This window comes from Nymphaea colorata, chromosome 5, assembly GCF_008831285.2.
Source record: "Nymphaea colorata isolate Beijing-Zhang1983 chromosome 5, ASM883128v2, whole genome shotgun sequence".
NCBI lineage: Eukaryota > Viridiplantae > Streptophyta > Magnoliopsida > Nymphaeales > Nymphaeaceae > Nymphaea > Nymphaea colorata.
The window spans coordinates 26,631,655-26,657,699 of NC_045142.1; the positions used below are offsets into that span (position 1 = coordinate 26,631,655).

Sequence of the window (26,045 nt, forward strand, 5' to 3'; positions counted from 1 at the left end):
TACTGCCAATTTGTGGTAATTTTCTCCTTCTAGTTTATGTGCTTGCTTCAATTCTGTCATTTATCACCATCATCATCTCTCTCTTTCTCTCCCTCTTTTCGCTGGTTCATGTTCATGGTAGATGAGATTCAGGAAAGAGGTATGTGTCTATGGATGATGGATGGGAGCTTAGGTTCGAGCAGTCTGTGCTGCTGTTCAGCTCGGTGCTTCCGCGTTGTAGGATTCTCCGGGTGGGAGCTTAGATTCAAGCAGTCTCTGCTGCTATTCAGCTCGCTGCTTCCGCGGTTTACGATTCTCCGGTCGATTTGGTGAAGGTGGTGACGGTCGGAATCGCGACCGGCGGGTCCGCAGGTCCTGACTCGATATATTCCGGTTCGAACCGGGAATTGGTGCGGTCGGAACCAGGCGATTCTTTGGAAGGAAGGGTGCGGGTTAAGCCCCGAGGCTCTTTCGAATCGGTTGCGTTGCAGCCGAGTCGCGAGTCTTCGTCTGGAGGCGTCGTTTCCCGAGCCGGAAGTCGTCTGACGTTGTCGGTGAAGACGACGACGAGTAAATTACGGAAATGTGTCTGAAATTTCCCAGATGGACGCCAGCGAGCCTTGACGAGATAACCGATTTCCCCTCTCTCTCTCCTGTTCTTCTTTTCATTTTGAATTTTACGCTTAGGACAAATTATCACAGGAGGAAGTTGGATCCAAGCGGGCGAGATCGTCTAGAGCGTCACTAGTGTCCTAAACATCGCAATGTCCGATATGGCCACGTATCCGCCTTATATAAAATCATTACATTTCTCCTTGAATATGAAAACATAAATTTCACAATAATTTTAAAAACCTATGTTTTGCTTGAGGCCAGTTTAGGTCCTCTCGTACTGTCAAGATAAGACTAGAAGAAGCAAACAAACGAAAACACAAAGCAAGATTTATATGGTTCAGAAAGATGCAAGAGTTTTTTGTGCTCATATTGAAACTTTATTATGTTGAACAATATAAATGTATGAGATGTTAGTTTTTTGGTATTTTTGGGTAAGTTAGAGAAATATTTTATTTTCTTGCTTAGGTAAAAGTTGAAGTCCTACCCAAGTGCCTATCGATGTCGCCTCTTCCACGCTTCAACTTGTGCATCAATAATCTTTTTTTTTTTTTTCTTTTCTTTTTTTTGTACAAGAAGTGGATGTCTCGGATTCGAAATGATAACCGACTGCCTACCAGCTCTTGTCTCGACTGTTAACACCAACTCCTTCCAAGATTAGATGGTAGCTAAGTCGAGAGATAACATTCAAATTTGAAAACCAAATGGAAGTCCATATATTCAAATCATTTATGGCAGAATAGCAAGTGCAAATTATTTAGATTACAGACCACGTGAAGCCATAACACGCTAATATATATATATATATATATATGTTGAAGTGGACCATAAAATGTTGCTTGTAAGTATTTATCCGGTCCCTATTGCACGTATTAGTATCCATGTGAAGGGGTGAGGTTTTAATTTGTACACACGAAAGGGACGTGTGCGATGAACGAAAGCTCCACCCACTTGCTCCAAGATTGAAATCGAGATCTTCAACTTGGAAAAAGACGCGCATGTGATTGACCACCTCGAAATTATTGTTGTCCTTAAAAGAAGAAGGAAGCAAGAAATCGAAGATGAAGCATATGAATTAATTTTTTACCTTTATATGTCCAGATATTTTTGCAAATGCAAGCAAATTTACTGCGGCCAGGTTAATTTGTAAAGATCTTAGGTGAAATAACGAGTATATTCTGAACTGGAACTTTACCATCTATGTTTGATGATTGATCAATTTGAAGAAAAAATTGTTGTTTGGTGACTATATGTACCTAAACAACAGTACATTATATTGATTGCAGGATAGGACCAACTACCAAACATTGATGCCAAATTATTAAGAATCCTCCAAAGGTGGAAGTAAGAGCATCCATTGAAAGTGATCGCGAAAAAGACTGCATTCTACCAGTCTGTTTGATACACGTAACCAGCAGGTAGAACAGATGCCGGAGTCGCGAGTTCGCCGGATTGGTGGAACAGCAGAACGGTTCCGTTCGTCCTATCAAACAAACTCTACCAGGTTGGTTTGTCCTTTACATGGATCAAAATCAAACAGAATAGTTAAGGGGCTCTTGTTCATGTGCCTTGGATGAATGTATACTATGTATGTTGATGTATAGTATATGAAAATGTAATAACGAAAAAAAGTTCAATGTTCGATATCTAGATCAGATTTATACTCTTTTATAAGTCATAACACTTCACATCTATGGATGTAGTTGAATTTAAGGGCTAGAAGGCATGAAAAAGTAAAATAAATAAAGAGATATTATTGTTATAAATGCGATAAATAAGTAAAGTAGACTATAGAAAATAAGTGTTGAAAAATAGTTCAGCATTTTATAAAAGTTGGGTAGTTGCCTGATATATATATATATATATATATATATATATATATAGAGAGAGAGAGAGAGAGAGAGAGAGAGATGGTCATGGCTGCAGAATGTCGGGACAGCCAGATGCCATGAGAACTTCTTTTATGTGTCAGATATGCACAAACTGTGAACACAAGTGTACAGATAGGTCCAGAAAGGGTGTGGTCCATTGCTTTGAAATTCCAGGGAAAAACAATCTTTGTAAAAAAAGATCTTCTTTTGGTGAGTTCATTTTCTCCGGTTACTACTTTTCAGAAAAAGAAAAAGAAAATTCCCCAGGCTTGCTTTTTTTTCCAAAATTATTAAAAAGGTTCATTTGAAAGCAAAATTATCTCTTTGTGTCTTTTCCTGTTCTACCAAACACCGGTTTAAGGCAACCGCACTTTTGCCTTTATTTGTATTATACTGTTCTTCTTCCAATCATGAATATATTACTTGTCACAGTTGCACTCACATTCCGCCTTTTCTCACTTTGAGAAAAAAACTTTTGGGGACCAATGTTCTTTTCTTACGTTAAGTAACAAGAATGTTTGTTATGTTTCTGAAAATTCCTATCATTAAGCTTGCATTTTCATAAAACTCGTTACATGTTTGGGGCTTACCAGTGGTGGAGTTACATGGTGATTGGTGTGGGCAGTTGCCCACACAATCTCTTAAAATTTATTTATTTTTAAATGAACATTTTTAAACATTTATCTTGATATACATATAAGTGCCCCACCGAATATGAATATTGTTAGACAATTACACCTTAGCTAAATTTTTTAATTCCACCACTAAGGCCTATTATAAGGTTGGGTCTTTGTTGCTTCAAACTATATGAAAACCACTGTTTTTGTTAATGTTTATTTACAAGAAACTGTTTTCTTAAAATCTCTTAAGATTATAGTTTATGCTTTTAATGTTGTGACTTGGCACATGTGAATAGCGCACCGAAAAGTGATAGTGATTTTGAAGTTCAAATGTTGAGCGCACCGAAACGTGATAGTGATTTTGAAGTTCAAATGTTGAACAGATGTCAACAGTAGATGGAAAATAAACAGAAAAATATATTTTCTTTTTTGAAAAAATGACCAAAATGCCCAGTTCTTTTTCAATAATGACGAGCATGTGCCTCCTCTCAACGCCAATCAGAGATAAAAATTTATGTGGAAATTAAGGAAGGAATGAAGAATCGGGAAAAGGAAAAAGAAAGAGACAATTCCTTACCCAACCGCATGACTCGGTCGTGAGTGGATATGAGTTGGCGCCGTCCCCATCCTTCAAAGTTGATGGCTTAAGCAACCCCTTTTTCTTTCCTGTAATTAATGGAAATTTTATGGTAGCAGTTGGATTTTGCGCGTTAATGCGGGGTAGAAAAAGAAATATATACGTAGAGAGAGAATCAAGTTGTTGGCCGGCCCTGTCCCTACACCATCTAGAATTTTCTTGAATTTCTCTTTCCCTCTTTTCTTGGTTGTTTTGTGTCCAGTTTGGCAGCCGTCACTTTGTCTCATAGCGGAAAGGATGTTGAACAATTAATCTTTTTCTTTTAAATGGTAGGCGAAAATGAAAAGATATTTCAATAAAAGGGAAAAAAAAACTGAAATTATATATATATATATATATAAAGAGAGAGAGAGAGAGAGAGAATATGAGGAGTGATGGAGGCCAGCGAAGCATTTGAAAACTTTGGTTATGGAGATAGCCGTTACGTAGCTTTTACCTTTTTCATTTAACAACCATTAAATGGAGGAAATAATTGAGTGAGAATCCAGCCGGGCGACGATAAGAACGCATGAACAGCCGTGTGGACCATTATTCTGATCGCGATTGCCCAGCAGCCAGTGACTCGTGACGACTTCAAAACAGCGACGCTCCCCTTCTTTTACTTCGTAGCCATCACCTTTTTTTTCTTATCACATTCACCCCTCTCTCTCCACATATATATCATTCAGCACCTACCAACAATGCAATATATATATGTGTGTGTGGTTGAGATCAGCCAATTTCATTCAGTGAAAGGCTGATCCATTTAGTTCATCTTCCAATATAAAGGTGCCATGTGTCACGTTATCATTTTCTTTTAGTTTTTAAAAGTTTTCCAATTTTTATTCAAAACAATTCTTTTTCCTTTCTTTTGAAAAATGTATATAAATAGTTTTTTTTTTCCAATTCATAACAGTTCACTTGGATGTATGAAGTGGCATCTTGGCTGGTCTGATTCAATTTCTAGATTTAATAACCTTGCACCAAACACAGCACCACCAAATATGATAATTCCAAACAGATGAACTGACAAAACGGAAGACATGGCTGCTGGCCCAACTGAACAAAACTTGGAACTTATTTAAAGAGAATAAGACAAGCAATTTCTTGTTTTTGTTGTTTCCGATGTGCTGCTATTCCTGCCAAGGAGATTCATATTTTGGACACTGGGAGAAATATTTTATCTTCTTGCCCCACGGTCCTGGACTGCGTCGCCGACCATAAGCACAGCAACATGGTGTACATAGGAATCGAACTAGTGCTCATAAGAATCAAACTGTTGATACTAAGTTTCACTAACATCAATCCAACCAGCTAAGCTATGCCTCTCTCAATGCAACTCAACTGCCTTCGACTTAAATAAACCTCCCACATTGGACTGTTGACCATCTTCAATATAAAATGGCTTCGAAGTCCAAACCCCCAGTAGGGTGGTAGCAGATTTCATTAACCAACCACTCTAAGATACATAGCCAAAATTTGTTTCACTGTAAGATACAAAAACACTAGGGCGATGTGTCGGGAAGATGAGGTCTTAAACAGTTCCAGCTATCTTACTCTCTGAAAAACTTCCGCTTGGAGATTTAGATAGCTTTTGTGTTCAAAGAAATCTCGTCTGCCAGATGACAGGGACATGGCACACGCGGTGACAGCCATCAGGACGAGCGGTACGAGCAAATGAATCAGTCTTCTTTGGCAGCAGATGGATCTGTGTCTTGGTAAGGAGGCTCACATGGAGCAATCCAGAGGCCGCACAGTATGGCTAGGTGAATAGTTAATAGTAGAAGAGATGAATAGGCGTTGGAAGGGTACACGTTCCAGCAAAGCTCCACTCCAGCAAACAGCATTAATCTGCAAAGTTTGAAAAAAAAAAACATTAAACTTCTGCCAAGTTTCTGTCGTGATTCATTAGAAAAGGTTTGTCGTATGGATGTAGAACACAAATATAGGCACAAATATCAATGTGGCAGAATTTGAATATGAGAATTGCTTTGAAAATTTAAAAACTAAAACATAAGGAAACCTTCGTCTGTGTGTGTGTGTGTGTGCAAGAGAGAGAGAGAGAAAGGCACAAATATCAATGTGGCAGAATTTGAATATGAGAATTGCTATGAAAATTTAAAAACTAAAACATAAGGAAACCTTCGTCTGTGTGTGTGTGTGTGAGAGAGAGAGAGAGGGGCAAAGAGGGATTTCAATTAGAATCACCCGGTGGTGTTTCCACAGATTATGAAGGTTAATATTTCACAAGGACGATAACAATGGCATCTCCCAATATCTTGGCCCCAAACTTACCGCGAACAACAGCAGACAAACATAATGTATATAGGTAAATTATTTCCTTTCTGAATGCACCCCGCACCAATTATCTAAAAATTACATAGAACAGTCAAAACTGTGACTAAGCAATGACAGAGACTAGTTGCGGCTGTGTATCTGGGTCATGTCGTGCCACAGGAGACAGGTCAAGCGTATGGAAGGTAAAGGTTTGAACATGAAGAAAGAAACGAGATGATAGTACAGTGCTGCCACTGAACAGCAAACTGAGAAAAGACGAATAATTCTTCAACAGTTTTTTACCTAATGTAACTTGGAAAAGGTGTCTTCCACAAAAGAAACGGCAAACTATAGAAGTACCTGCAAAAAAGGACAGTTATTTTCTCCAGAAAGTAAACAATCAGCCAAGCAAGGAATAGGAACACAGTGACCAGGGAAACAAGAGGGAAAAAATGCGAAGACAGAACAGGATTGGCATGGCACAACACTTGCAGTTGGCAACAAACGTGTGAAGTATGCCATATACCACAATAAATCCATATCTTTAAATGAACTTTCTAAAAATATTTATCTTGACAATTTTGGTTGCAACGAGATTGAGTTTTAGAACCCAATAGCCACACACATAGCTATCCAACAAGAAGTATCGAACTTTAAAATTGCTAGGTAGCTCGGCTAGGAGTGCCACTCATCCATCAACAAATTCATAAATTGTCGGCAACTTACCAGGAATAAAATTGATAGTGAAGAGATCGAGCGCACACAATGCCAATGAAGTTCCCAGTGAACATTAAAGTTGCAATATCTGCTCCATTCACATAATTTTAATATCAAAACAAGAAAAAGTGTCTAAATACAATTGCATTCATTCTTACGCTGTTTAGAGAGAACTCTAGAGGACAAATCACATAGAAAGGCTTGAAATATATTCCTATGTTTCAATTCGAGAATTTTGGAGAGCAGAAACTGGAAAAGCCCTCCTTCATGCCTGCAGAAGCCAGACGAGGCCACAAAAATCAACAAGTATAATGAAAATGACTTGATATAACAAACTCTACAAAGACAACCACATAAAGAGCAACCACTTTCAATGTTCTAAAATCTGCATACTTATGCAGATTGCCAAAATTTTGTTTTTCATTCCAATACATCATCACTTCTAGCAAGTTAATGTCTATCTTCTTTTGACAGAGTGCATGTTTCTGTGTTCCTGTGAATTTGTATGTGGTTTAGCATGATAAAAATGATTCTTGAATTAAAGCCACTCCAATGATATCAAGCTTCCCATGGTTTTCAAGTAGAAATCATGGAAGAGGAAGAGGAACATAAGAATGCTTACTTGCACCACCGGAAATGGGCAAACAATGCCAGGAACATGAGATGTACAGCGAGTAAGGTGACAGCAAATTCCTTGGACACAAAAATATCTTCACGAATAAATTTGAAGTTGACAGACCTGGCATGAGAAAATAAGAAATTCTAATTTAAATGAATATATGAAAAAAGGGCACATATAATTTAAAAATCTTTGCCATTAACTATGAGCAGATTGATATGTAACTCTAGAAAAAACACAAAGTTAATGGACATTTAGAACTGAAACCTAATGACAAACTTGCACATGAAAAATAATTGGTCGAATCAATGTGCTACACAAACTTCAGTTCTCCTCATGTAAAATATCACACAAGTAAATTGTTAGGTTATTGGAGTCAGTCATATCCGCTATGTTTGTTGTGGAACCCTAATAAAAGTGGGTTGGCTGCTCACATTAATCAGGCTGATGAAAACAAGATAGGTTTCAACTTATTCCCTCTACATACACCTCTTTTGCAGTTTTAAAGATGGCACTTAGAACTGTTGTTGTAAAGGAGCTTTCCTTGTTCTAGAGCTACACTATTTGATGCAAAAATTGAGATAAATTAGAATATAGGGAAGGTATTCCATACTTTTCTATAATTTCCTGGGAATCTCCGAAAAACATAAACTGCATAAAGCTCTCCAAATGCCATCCAACTGTTTGAACTGTCAAAGCCTTTATTCATTTTGTTATAGTTGTTTTAATGGACCTTTATTGGAGGTTAGAAGTTTCATTCAATCTATCCTTAAGAAGCAAACGGTTACTCAACTTATGCATTTAAAAAATAAAAAAATGTTTGAATTAGCACTAAGAAGCAGTAGGTAGGCAGCTTTGACTTTTAAGTGATTTTTTCTGGTACATGTGGCAACAGTAGTTTGTGAAATTGAATAAATATCTGGATTCATGAACAGCAAGCTGTTCAGTAATTTTACTATGTCTCACCAGTAAAATGAAAGGTTCGTTTACTGAAGATTGGCATGACAATTCTGTTGATTGCCAGTCTCAAACTGCATCACATGCATTTCATCATGTCGCATACTAAGGTTCACTTGCCTTGTTCAGGATGTTCAGTGATTGACTTGATCTCTAACATATTACAATTTCGATTTTGGATGATGCAGTGGGACCTTTCTTGCCTCGACGTCTTGGAAAGCAGAAGCAACATACACACCATCTGCTACAGTGCTACAGCACTAAACAAAGTCACAGACATAAAAGGAATTGCTATATATCCTACAAACATTTTATCTTAGTTACCACAAGTGAACTCTCTCTCTCTCTCTCTCTCTCTCCAGCAGATCTAGCACTTCAACAACTCTATCAATGTACCAGAAAAACTAGCTGTTTACATCACATATGGTCTTAATAGCAAAAGGTTTTATATCTGAGAGCATACCAGAAATGGATGAAGACGCGGCCAAGGTTGAAAGCTCTTGATACATACTCAAGTGGGTGACTTAATAAAAAGGGCAACCCCAACGCAATCTGCAGTATGATTTACTAGGTTCATAAAAAAAATTATGAAATCAGAAATTTGATCACATGCTTAAACAAGCAAAAAGACTAAATCTTCATACAGCTAAACACTTAAAACTAACAATAGAATGGGATACACTGGGTTTGCCAAGCTTAACCAACAATCAAAAATCAGTTTTCTACAAGAGTGCCAAATCTAATCAACCACTTGTAGTAATTGCTTTGAAGACAAACTATGAACAGATTTCAAGGCGTTGTCTGTAAAATTTACTACTGAGTATAGAAGAACAACATTTATTTTCAAGACCAGATAGTTGGCAGTTCCACCTAAAAAAGATGGTTATGTAGAACCCATCAAGAGAAACAAAAACAAACAAAAGCACACAGAAATACACCCACCCCAGATGTGGTTGACACATTTCGGCAACAACGTTTGACTTCTGACAGATCACTACCATGTAAACAGTAAGTACAAGATTCTATTATATGCAGATCAGCTAAGGTAGGACTCGCTGGCAATATCGCATGGTTAGCAAATTTGAACACTCAGACTAGGCTCTGAGACTGTAGTTATGTCACCTAATTCAAATGAGGGTCAGTCTGAGCAAGACGCACCAACATAAGAATTATGTGCAAGACAAGCTCTCCAAACAGGCAAACAGTACCTCACAATAACTATTAGCAGTTGAACTATGGTGAAAATCCTAGAGATTATGTTATAAAAATAAAACAATAAGAAAGAAACAACTTGACAACAAGAGCATTTGATTATTGGTAAACTAATAGCCCCCATGGTTCAAGGCCTTCGAGTGATAAGTGTCGCAAATGCAACTATTCATCTTACCCACTATGTATTCTTTCATGTGAAATTGATTAAACACGTTTACAATGTAAAAAAAATCCTCCAATAACTACTTGTTGAGGGGAAAAATTGGAATGACTGAGTATATTGTAGTACCTGCACCAGTGCTGCGCTAAATAATGCAGTCACAACTCCAATTACATGCATGCCCTGAACCAAAAGTTATTTGCAGAAAAGAGTTAAAGATTGGCTCAGCACTAGAAATTACTCAACCTAAAAGATATTTGAAAGACCATAGAAGTAATGTACTAAATTACCTTCAACAACAGCAACAACAGTACTGGTGCATAAAGGAGCACATTCATCTTTATTGACACAGCTCCACTGAGTGTAAACGATAAAAGTGCAATAAGCACCAAGATGCATCAAAATGAAAATTACTACCAAGGTGAATCATGCCAAAGACCTCAGGCAAACCTGAAAACTATCAACCCCAAATGCCACCGCTGATAAAGAATCAACGCCAGTGCAGCATGGAGAAATGTCATGGCAAAACAATCATTGAACAGGCGAAGCACAAAGATTGAATGAATTCTTTTTGACAAACAAAGCAAGCAAAACGCCCACCATGGTAACTGCAGAAACATGCAATTGATCAAAGCTATAATTTAATGCTATAAGCAATAAGTAGCATAGACTTTTATCTAGGAAATCACAGGACTAGTTCAGGAATTTTGAAAGCTGTCCCTCTTTTTTCTCCTTTCCAAATAAATAAATCTCATCCCAGAGATTTGCCTTCAAGGAAAGCAAGATGTTATTCTTGAAAAGGGCTAGCTACTTTCTTCTTACCACATCAGTCTTGACATAGATAAGAAACACTAATCCCAGGTTCACAATGTAGAGTGCACCAAACAGGACCTGCAGCAAATAAACCCAAGTTACAAAAATGACACTGCAACGTATAGACAATATACATACTTGGACATTAAGGAAATCCATCATGATACTTCATAGAATGGCTTTCATCCAGATTCAAATACTTGCTTAACTTCAAACTTATTTAATTGAATGGTCATCACCAGCAACCACCAAGCTTACTCAATTAAATGGTCATCACAAGAACCCACTAACTGCATACAAATCAGACATATAATACTTGCGTTTCCATCAACTGCATTGACCATCTTTAACTCTTTTAAGAAATCAGTTAGTAAGCAACTAGCAATTTATTAGAATAATAATATTGGACATCTGAGTGTCCCTTCTTCACTGCTTATGGAAGGCTTGGCAGTTCCTTTTTCTCTATATATCCATAGGATGATTGCTTACATTATGTAAGAAAAATGTAATTCAGTCTTCCCTCCTATGGATTAATCCCTTGCCTTTGTTTGTCATCCTGTCGCATATTCTGTTTACAGGTAATTATATAGATATTTCTGTCGTGTATTTTTATTAGAATCCTGCTAAACTTTCCGAAAATTTTTTATCACCAAGAAGCATATCGTGAGAGGCCATCGTTAGTTATCTGACTCCGACAGCAATGCAACTCAACTCAACTTTATGGCATGTGGAAGAGACACTAATAACCAAGCCAATAGCTGCTATATGCATCGTAGGTAACACAAAATGAAATAGCTGCTATATGCATCGTAGATAACACAAAATGATCCGAAAGTGCAATCGACGACCAACGTGAAAAGGCAATAACTTCACGGTTTTCTCCCTTAATGCAGTTGAAACAGCTCGTTCGTCACATATAACCATTAAAACGACAAAAACAAATGCATTTGAAAAAAAACATACCTGAGCAGGAAAGACGTTCCCACCAGTGATGTACTGAATGGCAGAGTAAACATAAAGAAAACCAGCGGGATAAACCAAAGGCCCCGTGTCCCCCTTCAGATTCTCATAATTCCTTTCCCCTGCAAGAAACCCACTTACCTGTTTGTTTTTTCTATTTGTTAAGCAATTACACATTTCATGAATCCACAGAACACCCAAACACCAAAGGCTACCAAACAGAAACCCCCAAATCATATCTAGAATACCATAGCACACCAAATCAAACTAATATAAGAAAGTGGGACGTCTATAATGGGTTCAATAAGCTAATCAGTTGTTCAAAGCCACCTCCAAGGAGTTAAAAGAATCCAAAGGGGAAAAAAAAAGGAAGAACAACTCAGAGTATAGTATCTTTTGCACCTGTGACATGTACGCATCCCAGTCTATCTTGGTATCTGCAGTTCAATATCAGAAACCAACAAAATACATAAAGATCTGACCATGTGAAGAGATGAAGGAGAAAATAGAAAGCTTCAATTGGAGCTTACATGGGACGTATGCAATAACGAGTGAGGTGAGAAGAGTGTCCAGAACGAGCAAGACCGCCGCCATTGCTGGTTTGGATAATCCGAAACATTTGAGAACAGCCATTGAATCCGAACGTTGGCTTCCGCTGTCTTTGCAGGCGACCACTCTACGGTTGGCCATGGCGGCGACGAAGATCGCGATCTTGTCTTCGATGCCCAGTGGGCGCGGGCGCTCGCTCCGCGGCAAAAGCTCTTGTTTCGTCTCCAAGAGAGAGAGAGAGATGGAGGGTCCCCGAAATTGCCCCTACAAGATCTCGAATGTTAAAAATACCCAACTTCTATCGACGCAGATGAAAACTTTTCTCATTCACAAATGACTTTGAGAAACTAAATCGAATCTCAAGATCTCCAACGTTAAAAATACCCAACTTCTATCGACGCAGAAGAAAACTTTTCTCATTCACAAATGACTTTGGAGAAACTAAATCGAATCTAAACCCTCTTAAAAAAGCAGAAGAAGTAAAATTGCTTGGCTTCAAGTAGTGTTGTTTTTTAATAAACCAGTTTTCTTTTTCTTAAATGGTGAGTGGTTCATTCAGTATGCACCTAAGAGACACCACAACCCTTTCCGTGCCCGCCTCCTTGGTTTTTACATAACATGTTTCTAGATCTTTTAACTTTCATAAGAAAAGAGCACTGGAACGTGACAGTGACTACTCCAATACTCGAACATGAGTTTTTAAATGAAGTGGACCACCTTACCGCCCAGTACCCTACTACTCTTTAAGAAAATCACATTTATATGTTTGAATTTGATCACTTGTCTTACAATTATTGCTGTCTACAATTATTGTAGATTGTGGAGAAAGTCTTTTGGCAAATCTCCCCTCTACAGTAAAGAGAACTAAGCTATGATAGCTCGAAATAAAAACCAGTTGCCTAACAAGTTTCATTCCGTTCATTATGTCAATCCCTTTAGAAAATCAATTTTAGTGCGTTCAATATACAAATCTTTAGCTATGATTCAATTGACGCAGAAAACATTCTCACGAAGGGTTAATTGGTGTTTGACTCCATTTGTGTGAATTGTGAGCCAAGTTCCAAAAAAAGGTCAAGTTGAGAAGGCGTATAAGTAACATAATAAAATAAAAAATATTGGTACATTGTGGAATTGTGAATGTATCCATTACTTTGGTTATTGGTTCATTTGTAAGGCATAGAAGAAAATTTTGAATCTGATTATTAGTTGATATATATGCAAATATGAGACTCAACGTTTCGGTATATCCAATAAAGACTCGATGAATTGCGCATAAATGCATGATTTCATGTTGGAAATTTGAAGGGAGGTTATGTCTACTTTTCAATTGTTGTCTCAAACTATCACACTATGAAACACAAACATAGCATTCTTTATATATGAATTGAAATCTGTCGACTGCTGACTGTTTTTTGGATGGATTTTTTAAAAAATCTGTCGTTAAAAACTGTTGTCATGGGTGCATCAGTAACGGTTTTTGTTGGGCCACGATTTTTTAAAGTTATTAACTGTAGTTTTTGGAATTTTTAGCAACCAGATAAAAAAAAAATTATCCAACAATACTCGCAGTGGGCGGATGTCAATTACTTGTTTTTTATATATGGATTTCAACAACAATTTTTTTTTTGTCTTATCAAATGCTTCATACGGCCAGCTGATACTTGAACAAAATAATGATACGTAATTTTTTAATGTAAATAATAGTTATAGAATTGGTCGACTAGGTATGTTTGTATCAGGTAACACGCCGAATCGTTCAGTCAAGAGCGATACGAGTCTAGATCCGACTTAAGATGCCGATGTGTCGGACGGTAAATTATTTTTGGGCGGGAAGTCACGATACAGTGACATCCACCGTCCATCTGAGTGATGGACGGCTACTGGCCGCTGGACCGCCCTTCAGAAACTTCAAACTTCCCCACCTCCTCTGAAGTCTGAGTTTTCGCGCCCTCGATGCGGCTTTCGCTGTTCTTTAGGCCGCCAAGACCAAGGTCCCAGCTGAAAATCTCGTCAATTTCCTTGTTGGCGGATTCAACTGTTCTTCCCTCGGATAGTCACCCCGTTGATCCTGCTACCTTGGCCGAATCGGCGGTCAAATTCCATTATCTGGTCCTCCGCGGATACCCGCCGTTGCCGGCGATCGAGCAAACTCACGCTCGAGTTCTGACACTGGGCTTGTCTGGGTGCTCCTTTTTGGCGACCCATCTCGTGAAATCGTATGCCAAAGCAGGGAATCTAAGCGCAGCCAAACGGGTTTTTTATTCGGTTTCAGAGAGGAGCGTATTCCTTTTGAATGCCATCGTTCGTGCGTTTAGTAGGAATGGTTTGTGGAAGGAGGTTGTTGATTTATATGATAGGATGGAGAAGGAGAATATGAAGCCTGACCATTACACGCTTCCTTTTGTTATCAAGGGGTTCGCTTCAATTTTGGATTTGGACGGTGGCAGAAAGGTTCATGATGTAGTCAGGAGAAATGGGTACGAGGGAAATTTGCATGTTGTCACTTGTTTGATTGACATGTACGTGAGGTTTGGTGAGATTGAGAATGCGCGCAGATTGTTTGATGAAATGCGTGAACGAGATGTTGTTGCTTGGACTACCATGATCGGTGCTTACACCCAAGTGGGGAATTGGTTGGAAGCTTTCTCCTTATTTAGAGATATGAGGCTGGAAGGCCAGGAGCCGAATGATGTCACATTACTGAGCTTGATTTCCGCGTCCAGTTTCCTGAACTTCATCCATGGGATGGTCATTAAATTGGGATTTGATACATTTGTAGTGATCGAAACAGCGCTTATTGATTCATATGCTAAATGTGGGGACGTGAAATCTGCTCGTGAATTGTTTGATAGAATGTATTGGAAGAACTCAGTAGCTTGGAGTGCTATGATTTGTGCCTATTCAGTCAATGGACATCCTTGCGATGCCCTGTTTCTCTTCAGGATTATGTTCCTTTGTAGCAATGAGATGTTGGATCACATTGGTGTTCTAAGTGTGCTTCAAGCTTGCTCTAGCTTGGGTTCGCTGCTGGTTGGGCGGATGACTCATGCACACATTCTTAAATCTGGGATCGGTTCAGATTCAATAGTTGGAACCTGTCTGATAGACATGTATGCAAAATGTGGAAGCGTTGAGGATGCATTTGTTTCGTTCCATTCCATCACTGATAAGAATCTGGTATCATGGAGTGCTATGATAGCAGGATATGGGTTTCATGGACTGGGAAAGGAAGCACTTGATATGTTCAGCGAGATGCAAGAGTTGGGATTCAAGCCAGATGATGTAGCTTTCCTCAGCATTTTGTCAGCATGTAGCCATTCAGGTTTGATTGGCGAAGGAACAAAGATTTTCAAGTCAATACTTCAAACGTGCAATGGCGTTGCACGTGCAAAACATTATGCTTGTATGATCGACCTTTTTGCTCGTTCTGGAAAAATTGGAGAAATATGCAGTTTACTGAAAGAGCTGCCTAGCATAGCTGATGCATCAATATGGAGAGGTCTCTTCTACGCATGTCAAGTGACCGCAGATTGTGAAACTGCAGAAATTGCAGCTCGAAACCTGTATGAAGTGGTTCCTAGTGGTACAGATTACAATTTTATCCTGTCTAACTTATATGCTTCATGCGGAAAATGGTCCATAGTTTCAAAAATTAGATCAAACTTGAAGCAAAACAGAGCAAGGAAAACACCAGGGTGGAGTTCCATTGAGCTGAATTGTAAAGTTCATACGTTTCATTCTGCCGATACCTCTCACCCTGAATGGCAGAGCATATACAAACTGCTAGAAATCATGTTTGCAGAACCCGATGCTTTATGATAGCTGCGTACTTGTTTTTACATTGACACAAGTGCCTCCCTCTTTTCTTTTGAAGTCAAAAGAAGGGAATTTTGCTGCTGTGAATGGTAAGCAAAAAGCTTCACCAGAATAATTACTTGTCTACATGAGCCACCTCTACTTGGACATGGAAAATAAAAGTTAGGTCTTCAGAATCATAAAAAGATTTGAAGTGCTTATCAATTTTTCCATTTTATCCTTCTCATTTATTTAGCGATCAGGAAGTCTTCAGCTTAAAATTGCAAGAATGCAACTTTGTTTCTTGAAGGAAAATTTGGAAACTTTTTAGGTTAGTGAACTTGGAAGCTCATTTTGGTTTTTGGTTTGTCAGGATGAATTTATGCGTTGAACCTTCTTCGACAGACCCAGTTGCAATGTGGCATGTGAGGGCAAAGATGTCACCATCTTCTCTTTTGGCTGTTGATTTGGGAGTTGTTTCAGGATTGATGCCGAATCTTCTGTTGCTTTTTCATTATACCCAGGTTTGTTCACTTAATAAAAAACTGGAAGCGACTCATCTTCTCCTCAGATTACTTATCACCGAATTAAGGACAAAGATGCTTCTATATCGCAAAGGAGTTAAACACAGGCCTCAAGTAATTTACTTTTCTGTGATTTCAATGCTTCTGCCTTCAAAGCAGCATATAGTGATAGGTTACTTGTTTAATGTTTGGCAGGTCGCATTTGCCATTGGAAACAATTTTGTAATGGCAGACCAGTATTAATTGTTTCGTAAATGGAAGTAGTGAAAAAAAAAAAACTCCGACAACAATACTTATAGGTTACTGCCGTCTGTACAGGATGTGAAAAATCCTTGTATAACATGTCACCATATGCAAGTCCTGGCATGGTTCACACTTCACACTTCACAGCATGAAAAACGAATGACTTATTATTGTTGCTTATCAGAAAGATGAAATTGTTGTCTGATTCTTACCATGCAAGAATGATTGTGTGAATTGATCCTAATTAGGTTCATCCGTCACTCTAAAATATCTTGGGCTCTGATGTTTTTTTGTAGTAGACGGTTCTTCAGTTGGAGTTTTAGTTGGTTGGTTCGCATGATTATTGATTACTGTTTGTGTGATTCGTTTGAGTGCAACTGTCATTTGGAGCACTAAAAGACATCCAGAGATTTCATGGCCATGCAGGGGGATCTATGCAAGAGGTAGTATGGAATTTGCTCATGCATGATCGTGGGATTGGTACCGAAGAAGGTTTCCTCAATGCTACAGATCTTGAACAATCAATGAAAGGGATTGCGGACATGGGAGTTTTTTTCAGCATCCAGCTGGTGATACACTATCATCATTCCAGTTGCTCAATGCTGTCCTCAGCCTCTGCATCCCAGTTAGTGCTAGTGAGGGCAATAAGATTCCTTTCAAGGGGACGATTTGATTATACAGAATGCTGTGTATTTTTCTCAATGATAATGCTGTGAAACCAAATTGGCTGTTCGCGTCAGCAATAAAGGATCACAAGTCCTACAATGTTTGAATACTTTAAGAGTCAAAGGGATGGAATACACCTGTTCATTTGATGGTGGTGTAAAGTGTAAACCACAGGCGGAGAAAGGTTTTTAAAAAGCTGCTCGCAATCTAGATGAATTACTCATGGAAGGCAGAAACATGGTGGTGTCCACATACCTGCTTGTTTCCATTGTACATGATATGAAATCCTCTACGTTCATCCGTTGTATGGTAGTAGTTATGAAATTTATAAGCGAACAAAATGTTCTGCTTTTCCTTTTTGTGTATAAGTGTGCCTTCATGATGTTCCCTTCCTTCAGGGTCTTCTGCATTCTTCTTTGTTAAATATGTATGCTTAGCTTGTTTATTGCAGAAAGAATTCTCATTGCTTCCCGCTCTGATTGCTGTGGGGACAGACCAATGTTTGTCGATGGTTTCTCAGAAGGATGGCTGGAATCTGGCTTGCGCTTGGAACCAGCATTATCGACAGTGTAATGCAATTTCCTCCATACCAGTTACGTTGATTGGTTGATTGTTGCTTAATTCCACATCATCATGTTCATTGAGGCACCAAGTTACATTTATTACATATAAAACCAACCAAATTTGCATTGACATAGATGTACAGCTAAATTGATTGCATGTACAAGATTTAATGGACAAAGCAAATTGTTGATTTTTTTGTCTCATTTACCATTTGTAACAGGATAGCCGATGCCGTGGCGTCTTGTGGGGAAGACAACAAACAGCAGGCTGCAGATAAGCCCGATTCCAACAGGAACAGCATCCAGCACTTCTTCTGTAGCATGTTTTGGCTGTGGGTAGAAGCAATTCAGCACGTTCTTGTCTCTCAGAGCCACAGCAACAAATACCAAGAAAGATAGCACAGCATGCACATAGTCAACGAATCTAAGTCTGTACTTTGTTAGATCCGGCAGCGCTGATGACGATGATGAAGAAGACGAAGATACAGGGTAATCAATAAGCCACATGCCTTTGAAGGTGGCGAAGCCATAATAGAGTTGACCATCATCTAATCTGATACTGTCTGTGAAGGAAGCAACGAAGCATGACGCCGCCAATAGCATTAGCAGTATCAGGGTCATGAGACGGTTGACAGGATCACAGATGCCATTGTTGGAGAAGATGGGAGTCAGCAGCTGGAAGGCTAAGAGGGTGCCTGTGGGTAGGAGGTTGGCCAGGTTGGCAGTACTGGCCAAGGTCTGGCTGATGGCTCTCTGAGCAGCAGATTGAGATGGCTGCTCCGAGGGCCTTTCATCTTCTTCCTTTTGAGCTTTTTCTGTAATCTCTGCAACAATTCCCTTTGGGGTTTGGATCCTTGATCTGAGAGACATTTTCTGAGAATGGTGGTTGAGAAGAAGGCAAAGGAATGATTGTCTGTTCTGACTTTTGAAGGGCAGAGAAGGCAAGGGAGACATGGGGCGTGGGCCATTTCTTGCACGGTGGTTGTCTCTGCAACGTGACGTTACGGACAACAGAAAATGTAAATGTCTCTTGCCTTTGCCTTTAGCTTCCAAGCAGTAAAATTTATTTGGCTTGTTTGCCTAGTTAGATGGTGCGCCAAGTCCCCCCAGGCAAAGCCCAAACAGTTTTGACTTGGCGCATTTTTGGGATGACAGTGACACCATGTCTAAAACACCTTGATTGACAGGTCATTAGCATGTCTTACTTTTTCTTTCTTCTCATCCTTTGAGGTGGGTAGGAATCTTTCTTAAAATTAAGACGTGTAAATGCATAATTTATATTTTTTATGACCAAATTAGTTTGTTACAACAAAAAATAGATGCATATATAGAACGGGTAGTTTATAATTTTTAAAACCGAAGTTTGTTTGTTAAGAAAAAAATAGTGTCTTCAAATCATGTTATTGACTTTGCCCACAAGCAAAGCCAGACCCTTAGAATAATCATATTTTGGCATGATTTAGACATGAACCAAACTCTTAGATCCTACTGGGCAAAGTTAGCCGGGAGATTAAAGTCAACTTTCCGATTAGAACATTAACAAAGGAAAAAAAAATAAGTACGTCAATATAAGGTGACGACTCTATATTAGGTGATATCACATTTCTCGGAAAAATTCTTGTCTAAGGTCACAAATTTTCTGGATAGTTTTCATTTTCATTCCACAAAAAATCAAAGATCTGAATGTTTTACAACAATCTACGATCATTTTTTCTAAGTAAGCTGAAACAGTTTTGGTCAACAAAAACTTGAGCATCTTTAGATGATTGACCATCTTCGTTGTAGTTACTGCACATTCTTTTCATCTATCTCAAGCAAGCTTTCTACTGTTTCAGGAAAACTCAACAACGGTCAGAAAGTGTATCACGTGAACGGCCAGGCATTCGAAGAAAGGAGTTTCACATCAAGCCCGTAAAATGTGCTGCCTCCTGAAACTGCCGCTGCCTTAGCATTTCTTGGCTTATCCATGGTGCTTTCTGCCTTCTATTACACCTCTCACAGTTTTGTAAATATAGTTTATGCATCAACTCCTATCGGCTGATCAAGCCCCTAAATATCATCCCGGAGGAGGAGATATTTTTGTCATATTATATAAAAAATTTAGTATCATTCGCTGAATAGGAGATATTTTTGTCATTTTATATAAAAAATTAGTGTTTTTCTATTAGCAGACTGCTTTTTAAGAATCCTTTGAGCATTATTTGCCCAAACTTTAAGCAACTTTCCGTGGCTTCTTTAAAAAAAAAAAAATTGCTTCTACCTTTTAACACACATGAAGTACAGCTTCTTTCACCAAAAAAAAAAGAGAGAGAGAGAGAGAAAGGAGGAGGAGGAGGGGGATCAGTTGGCCTTAGAAGGTCCGACTGAAAATCCTGGCTTTCTGAACTTGAATTTATTGTTCACGCCATCAAACAAGACCCAATGGTCCTCCCCATTGCCAAAAAACAATTTTGAATCCATTATACCGTTGTACTTACACAGAAAGAAATCAGAAAAGATCTCCCCCAGTGGGGAGAACCTCCCAACAAAGAACCTGTCAATTGTATTTTCATGGACACTGGCTAATTGATAGGTGTTTCTTTTTCCGACCCAGGTCTCGGAGCAGCCCTCCACTCCACCGATAACAGAGGTAAAGATGCGGTTTTGATTTCTCATTGAATCTCAATTCTACTGTTGTGTTCACCACCAATTTTCTTGACAAAATGATGGTCTCGTGAATCAAACAATGAGCCCCAAAATTTCCTCAATCGGCATACTATTTGGACGCTAAACCAATCTCAGAAAGCGTCTGTCCTTCTGCAGTCTTTTGGTCCATGGAATCTCTCTGTTAGTTAAACTGCGCTGGACCGGTGAGATATTGATGGCGATCATCTAACTACCAGCCACAAGTTGTTCGGCATACGCCGCTAGAAAGCCGGGTTTAAGACCTTTGGGTCACAAACGGGCGAAGTTTTCAATGCCCACACCGCATTTCTTGGCAGTTGGCATAAACTCGTATCAGTTTTCTTCAGTCACATAGTGTCTAGAGTCATAAAATCACATCCACTCACCAGATCTTCGACTTTTCTTTCCCCACATGAGGTTAGATTTTTCATGGCTTAGCTGGTCAGAACAGCTGCTGTTTGAAGAAAGGTCAACTCATAGTTGGATTTCTGCAGTATATGCGGACTTGGTTCGGAATGCGGTTGAGTTCACGATCAGCTTTAATTATAGCTTAAGGTCGAACTTCTCATGATAATGGGGTCGAGTTACTCGAATCATTGCTGAGTTCAACTTGCTTCAAGGTTGGCAGCATGATATATATGTATATATATATATAATGTCAGAGCCAAAAAATTTTGGTTATGAGGTACTGTTATAGAAATGAGAGTTATAGAAATTCTCATTTTTGAATGAGTACAATATATATTAATAAGTAAATGATTGTAAGAAATCTATGTAAAAATATGTATCACTCAAATGTATGAGTTGATGATAGTATCTTTTCTTTTTCTCATTATTTTGACGTGTATGACCTATATGAATGATTAGATTGTTACTTAGATGATGAGATTAGGGATGTGAAAAGGTTGGATTCAAAATGGATATTCATTCAGACTGATTTAAAAAAGTTGGGTTTGAAGATAAACAATTAACATTCAATTAAGAAAAGTGTATTGTATTTAAATATAAAAAATGGCATTCGATTTTATTTGAATTTAAACTCGATTTTAAATAAGTACGAGACTGGATTTGGCTTAAGATTCATATTCAATTTCAAATAAATGTGCTCTATCTAGCATTCTTACATTTTTAAAAGTCATTTCTTAATGTGGTTTAGATTCAGTTGTACATTTAATTGATAGATGCAAATCTAGATATGAAAATAAAAGTCAAATTCTAATCAAATTTATATTATGAATTTAAAAATTAGATTCATATATAACAAAATTTTCTTCGTTCGTATTTCAATTCAAATATATGATCATATGATCAACTGAATACAATAAAAAGTAGATTCGATTTACTGGCATCCTGGAATTGGAGATATTAGATTTGGGATAATACTTGTACGTGCCAAATCGTATCGACCGATACGAGCCGACAGCTTGGATGTCGATAGCCACGAGGTCTGAAGATTCCGAGCCCGCGGTTAGTGGAGCCCACCGCGGTCCGGAACCATTTTTCGAAACGATACGGACGCGATTTGGAGCCCAAAATTTGATACGAAGCAGTTCAGTTGGGGTCCTCGTGCTGCCACGTGGAAGGTAGCGAGAGTCGCGGGTAGGGTCGGATCCTCGTGACAAAGGCACCCCGCTCCGCACGGGAAGGGAGCGGGCCACAGCCGTTGATCTTGACAATCGGACGGTCGAAATCTAAAGGTTCTCATATAAATGCGTCCCCCGGCCTGTGGGTCACCGGCATGCTGTAGGGTTTTCGTTCTTCGGTTCCTGATCTGGGCCTGCTTTTCTTCCCTTCTGTCTCACCTGTCTGCCCGGATCCGGAAAGGTCTTCTACTTGAAGAGAGATTCAATGGCGGACGCGAATGATCGCCGTGAAAAACCGGTACTGAATCTGATGCATTTCTTTGATCACTTGCGCTTTCTTCTTGGTTTCGTTCTGTCTCCGTCCGATCCCGTCGGAGATCGTTTGTTTTCTCTCTCATTTTCTTTGTTTTGAGGTGTTGAATTGGAGTTTGGAATTATTTCTCGATCTTCGTTGTTGATCTTCTCTGGGTTCTTGTTGCAGGAGCAGGAGGAAAGGTTGAAGTATCTGGAGTTCGTGAAGACCGCTGCGTCGAAGGCGGTGGTGTGCGTCTCGGGTCTCTATGGGAGCGCTAAGAAGAACTCGGGCCTGCTAAGGCCGGGGGTGGAGACCGTCGAGGGGACCGTCAAGACGGTCGTCGGCCCCGTCTACCAGAGCCTCCACACCGTCCCTCTCCAACTCCTCAGCTTCGTCGATCGCAAGGTGTAAACGGCCACATCTAGATCTCTCTCTCTCTCTTACATTTTTAGTGAAAAGCATGCCAGTACTCGTAGTCCAAATTCTAAGTCCAGTAGTGTACTAGTTTTGATCAGTTCAAGGAAGCGCCTCAAAATATTTTCCGGTTTCTCACCTAACTGAGTTCAGGTCTGGGTTTCTTTTGAACGATCGTTCAGAAAAGTTAGTTATATCAACGAGCCTCTTAGGTCACATATGTTGTTTACATTCATTTGCCTGGTCGTAGTAGATCTCATATAGCCTAATATTTGTGTTGGGGTTTAGGCTAGCACACGTACAGACTCCTTCCGGGTTGTTTGCCAATGGAACGATTTATTACTGACTGCCCGATGAGGCAGATTCATGAAAGCTGTAGCACGATCCATGAATTTGCCCCAGGGCAGATTCCGTAACGAATTATTTCTGTGTAACAAATTATTATTATTATCGCCGCTAGGGCGCTTCTTTCTGGATGGTTTTGGCCATTCATCTTAGGCCTTTTTTACGCAAGAACAGGAGATGATCTAATTTCGTTTTTTGTTGGTGGAGTTTAAAATGGAAATCATTTTAATGCTCCGTAAATCAAATATATTATAGTTGGTCTAAGTCATAAGGAGTGTGATATGATGCTTTACTTCCTGACGGTGCTTTTTATTATGCGTACTTTTCCAATTTTATGCTACATATCCAACTAAGTTGAAGCTGTTGAACTAGAGAGTACTAGATACCCGACTTAGTTGAAGTTGTTGAACTAACGAGTACTAGAGTGTCTCCGTCATGCATCGACGCGACGACATGGATGGTACATTGTTGGTGTGGCAATGCTCAAAAGATGAAGACACGTGAAGGCAAGTTGGTGGTCCACTTGTGATTTTTTTTTTTCCCTTCTTTCTTCCTTTTTTTTTTCTTTTTTCTTTGGTTGGATCCTAATGTTGAAGTGGACTGATGAAGTGCTCCATCCGAAACTCAAAAAATCTCTGCGTGAAAGTTAAAATCTCTCACTCTGTTTCTGTGTGCGCGCCTGACCCATCCCCATGTGAAGTGCAGTTTTCCTGACTTTGATGAGATCATAGCTTTTCCAACTTTACTGTGTAGATGTCGCTTATATATAAAACTTGACAGTTCATGAATCTTTTCTCGAATGTCAGGCCTCAGGTTCATGTTTAGGCATGTTGCCACGTTTCAACATCCCCACTACCTTTTTCTGCTTCGTTGTTGTCGCTTAGCGACAGCTTTTTTACCATTATAAATTCATAGCAGTATAACTTTGGACTGTGGTACAGAAAAATGTGATTATGACATACCAAGATATTGGTTGCCAAATATATGAATTATTATTGCAGTTTATTGCGTTAATTGATTATCAATAGCACATGATATTAACCATCAGGTTTGACCGTTAGCTTGACCTTGGTCCCTCAAGGTATATAATAAAACTGTCTTACGCTGATTGATAGTACGCATGGAACCAACTATGAGCATTGAAACTTGAAAAAGTCATTATGAGCATTGAAACCTAATACTTAGGTAAATTAATATTATTCGAATTTTGAAAGAATCACCTGTCACGTTTCAATATAGTTTGTACATACTGATAGATAAAGGGGGCTAGTGCTACGAAGAGGAGATCAGTATCCCTTCTTAAAATAGCCTTTCTTAAAAGCGGTAGTTATTAAAATGAAATGTAAAATTATTAAAAAAAAAACCCCCAAACCTCATATAAGCTAATGAGTATAACTTGTTCACATTGGTTTTCAGGAGTCCTGAGCATTGAAGATTCCGTTGTTCTAATTTTCTGTAGGTCGACGAAGCGATCAGCAAGGTGGACGGGCGCGTGCCTCCCATTGTAAAGGAAGCCTCCAGCCACGTTTGCTGGGCTGCACAAAAGGCTCCGGCTGTGGCTCGGGAGGTGGCAACGGAGGTCCGGCGGGATGGCGTCGTCGGGGCGGCCAGCGGCCTCGCCAAGACCGTCTACTTCAAATGCGAGCCGGTAGGCAAGGAGCTCTACGCCAAGTATGAGCCCGTAGGCAAGGAGCTCTATGCCAAGTATGAGCCGGTGGCCGAGAGGTATGCAGTGACCACATGGCGAACACTCCACCGGCTCCCTCTCTTCCCTCAGGTAGCGCAGATCGTCATCCCGAGCGCAGCCTACTGGTCAGAGAGATACAACGACATAGTCCGCTCCTCAACAAACAGGGGCTACGCCGTGTCGTCTTACCTGCCTGTGATCCCCACTGATAAGATTGCCAAAGTGTTCGGTGAACGTGAGCACGCTTCAGGCGAGGGCGTCGGAGGCACTCAATGATGTCAGCGTCAACGACGGTCCTCTTACCCTGATCTCTTGCATGCCCATCTACATGGCTGGCTGTTACTTGGGACCGTGGGTTCGGTACGATAGCCTACGCAGTAGTTTGCTTCTGTTGTTTAGCTTCTGAAGGCATCTGCCTGCAGAAAACTTGAAACTTTTAGGTTGATTATCACAGTATTAAATCGTCGAGTTGTTTTACAAGCAGTTCTTGTTGATGCTTCGCCGCTTTCATTGCTCTTGATATTGCAGCTACACGGCCACCATCACCTGCCGTGGCAGGTTCATTCTTAATTTAAAATCTACAACCCACCATCTTCTTTAGTGTTTAATCTCCTAGCCGATGCTTGAGAGCCGGGCATAATCGAAGCCTAACTTGAATCAGCATAGAAAGAAGGTTTTCCCCAGCATGCCCAGAAACATCATCGTCACCAAACCCACAACAAGAAAAGTGCTAAAACAAAATAAAAAAAAGAGGTGACATGAAAGGGAAAAAAAGGGGAGAAGCAAGCTTTATAGCTAAACAATCTATCCAAAAGTCCAAACATGAATTGTTTTGTGACTTGCAAAGCTGACGACCATAGAGTTGCACAAAACAGCTTACAACACCATCCTTCCCAAAACTAAAAGACCCATATTTTGTTGATTCAAATCGTATCTACCTAAGTTGTAAAAAGGCAAAGCATAGAACCATGGCATATACTTTTGGAACAAATTCCATTTGAAGAGATTTGAAAAAGCACTATATATATATATATATATATATATATATATATATATATATATATATATATATATATATATATATATATAGGTTTTGCATGCTCATCATACCTAGTCCCTTCATTCAAACAGATATAGTTCAACATGAAAGTTAAATTCACACTTGCCATCTTGAAAACCATAAGTAAAGAGACATGTTTACTTATTACTACTTCTTTCTATTATTCTTTAATTTTAAAAATAATTTTAAATTATTTGAAAAAGTAAATCAAAAAATGTAAACCCATATTAGACATTCATCAAAT

At 39.2% G+C, this 26,045-nt stretch overlaps 4 protein-coding genes across 8 annotated transcripts; 2 read left to right on the top strand and 2 right to left on the bottom strand.

Annotated features, from left to right (window-relative positions):
- Positions 1-4,746: 4,746 nt before the first annotated feature.
- LOC116254698 (dol-P-Man:Man(5)GlcNAc(2)-PP-Dol alpha-1,3-mannosyltransferase) lies at positions 4,747-12,294 on the bottom strand. 2 transcript variants are annotated; one of them, XM_031630242.2, is made up of 13 exons: positions 11,944-12,294; positions 11,816-11,850; positions 11,417-11,535; positions 10,463-10,531; positions 10,091-10,248; positions 9,931-9,997; positions 9,770-9,823; positions 8,732-8,820; positions 7,315-7,431; positions 6,851-6,963; positions 6,702-6,780; positions 6,279-6,335; positions 4,747-5,549 (listed from the first exon to the last, which is right to left on the bottom strand). In XM_031630242.2, the coding sequence occupies exons 1-13, from the start codon at positions 12,030-12,032 to the stop codon at positions 5,381-5,383; spliced, it is 1,215 nt and encodes a 404-aa protein (XP_031486102.1). In that variant the 5' UTR covers positions 12,033-12,294; the 3' UTR covers positions 4,747-5,380. The 2 variants fall into 2 exon arrangements, with proteins under 2 accessions (XP_031486102.1, XP_031486101.1); XM_031630241.2 differs by having other exon boundaries at positions 11,417-11,554; positions 11,944-12,292.
- A 1,622-nt stretch (positions 12,295-13,916) lies between these two features.
- On the top strand, positions 13,917-18,114 carry LOC116254283 (pentatricopeptide repeat-containing protein At1g08070, chloroplastic-like). Of its 4 annotated transcripts, XM_050077877.1 has the most exons (5): positions 13,917-15,867; positions 16,131-16,281; positions 16,951-17,430; positions 17,685-17,759; positions 17,975-18,114. In XM_050077877.1, exon 1 carries the CDS (start codon positions 14,321-14,323, stop codon positions 15,779-15,781), a length of 1,461 nt encoding a protein of 486 aa, XP_049933834.1. In that variant the 5' UTR covers positions 13,917-14,320; the 3' UTR covers positions 15,782-15,867; positions 16,131-16,281; positions 16,951-17,430; positions 17,685-17,759; positions 17,975-18,114. The 4 variants fall into 4 exon arrangements, with proteins under 4 accessions (XP_049933834.1, XP_031485423.1, XP_031485424.1 ...); XM_031629563.2 differs by having other exon boundaries at positions 16,131-16,395; positions 16,951-17,759; XM_031629564.2 differs by having other exon boundaries at positions 16,951-17,759.
- On the bottom strand, positions 17,827-18,771 carry LOC116254285 (protein DMP5-like). The gene has a single exon (XM_031629568.2). The coding sequence runs from the start codon at positions 18,705-18,707 to the stop codon at positions 17,955-17,957; it is 753 nt and encodes a 250-aa protein (XP_031485428.1). The 5' UTR covers positions 18,708-18,771; the 3' UTR covers positions 17,827-17,954.
- A 3,368-nt stretch (positions 18,772-22,139) lies between these two features.
- LOC116254284 (stress-related protein-like) lies at positions 22,140-25,221 on the top strand. The gene is made up of 3 exons (XM_031629567.2): positions 22,140-22,298; positions 22,482-22,700; positions 24,514-25,221. The coding sequence occupies exons 1-3, from the start codon at positions 22,266-22,268 to the stop codon at positions 25,015-25,017; spliced, it is 756 nt and encodes a 251-aa protein (XP_031485427.1). The 5' UTR covers positions 22,140-22,265; the 3' UTR covers positions 25,018-25,221.
- The last annotated feature ends 824 nt before the right edge of the window (positions 25,222-26,045 follow it).

What these genes read in the sequence shown, in the direction of transcription:
- LOC116254698 (XM_031630241.2), bottom strand. Translation starts at nt 12,103, where the DNA reads ATGGCCAACCGTAGAGTGGTCGCCTGCAAAGACAGCGGAAGCCAACGT. An exon ending in CGTTATTGCATACGTCCCAT is followed by an intron (nt 11,851 to 11,943) that starts GTAAGCTCCAAT and finishes ATTGAACTGCAG; the next exon opens with ATACCAAGATAGACTGGGAT. An exon ending in CACTATCAATTTTATTCCTG is followed by an intron (nt 6,336 to 6,701) that starts GTAAGTTGCCGA and finishes CCTTTTTTGCAG; the next exon opens with GTACTTCTATAGTTTGCCGT.
- LOC116254283 (XM_031629563.2), top strand. Translation starts at nt 14,321, where the DNA reads ATGGAGAAGGAGAATATGAAGCCTGACCATTACACGCTTCCTTTTGTT.
- LOC116254285 (XM_031629568.2), bottom strand. Translation starts at nt 18,707, where the DNA reads ATGTCTCCCTTGCCTTCTCTGCCCTTCAAAAGTCAGAACAGACAATCA.
- LOC116254284 (XM_031629567.2), top strand. Translation starts at nt 22,266, where the DNA reads ATGGCGGACGCGAATGATCGCCGTGAAAAACCG. An exon ending in ATGATCGCCGTGAAAAACCG is followed by an intron (nt 22,299 to 22,481) that starts GTACTGAATCTG and finishes TTCTTGTTGCAG; the next exon opens with GAGCAGGAGGAAAGGTTGAA. An exon ending in TCAGCTTCGTCGATCGCAAG is followed by an intron (nt 22,701 to 24,513) that starts GTGTAAACGGCC and finishes AATTTTCTGTAG; the next exon opens with GTCGACGAAGCGATCAGCAA.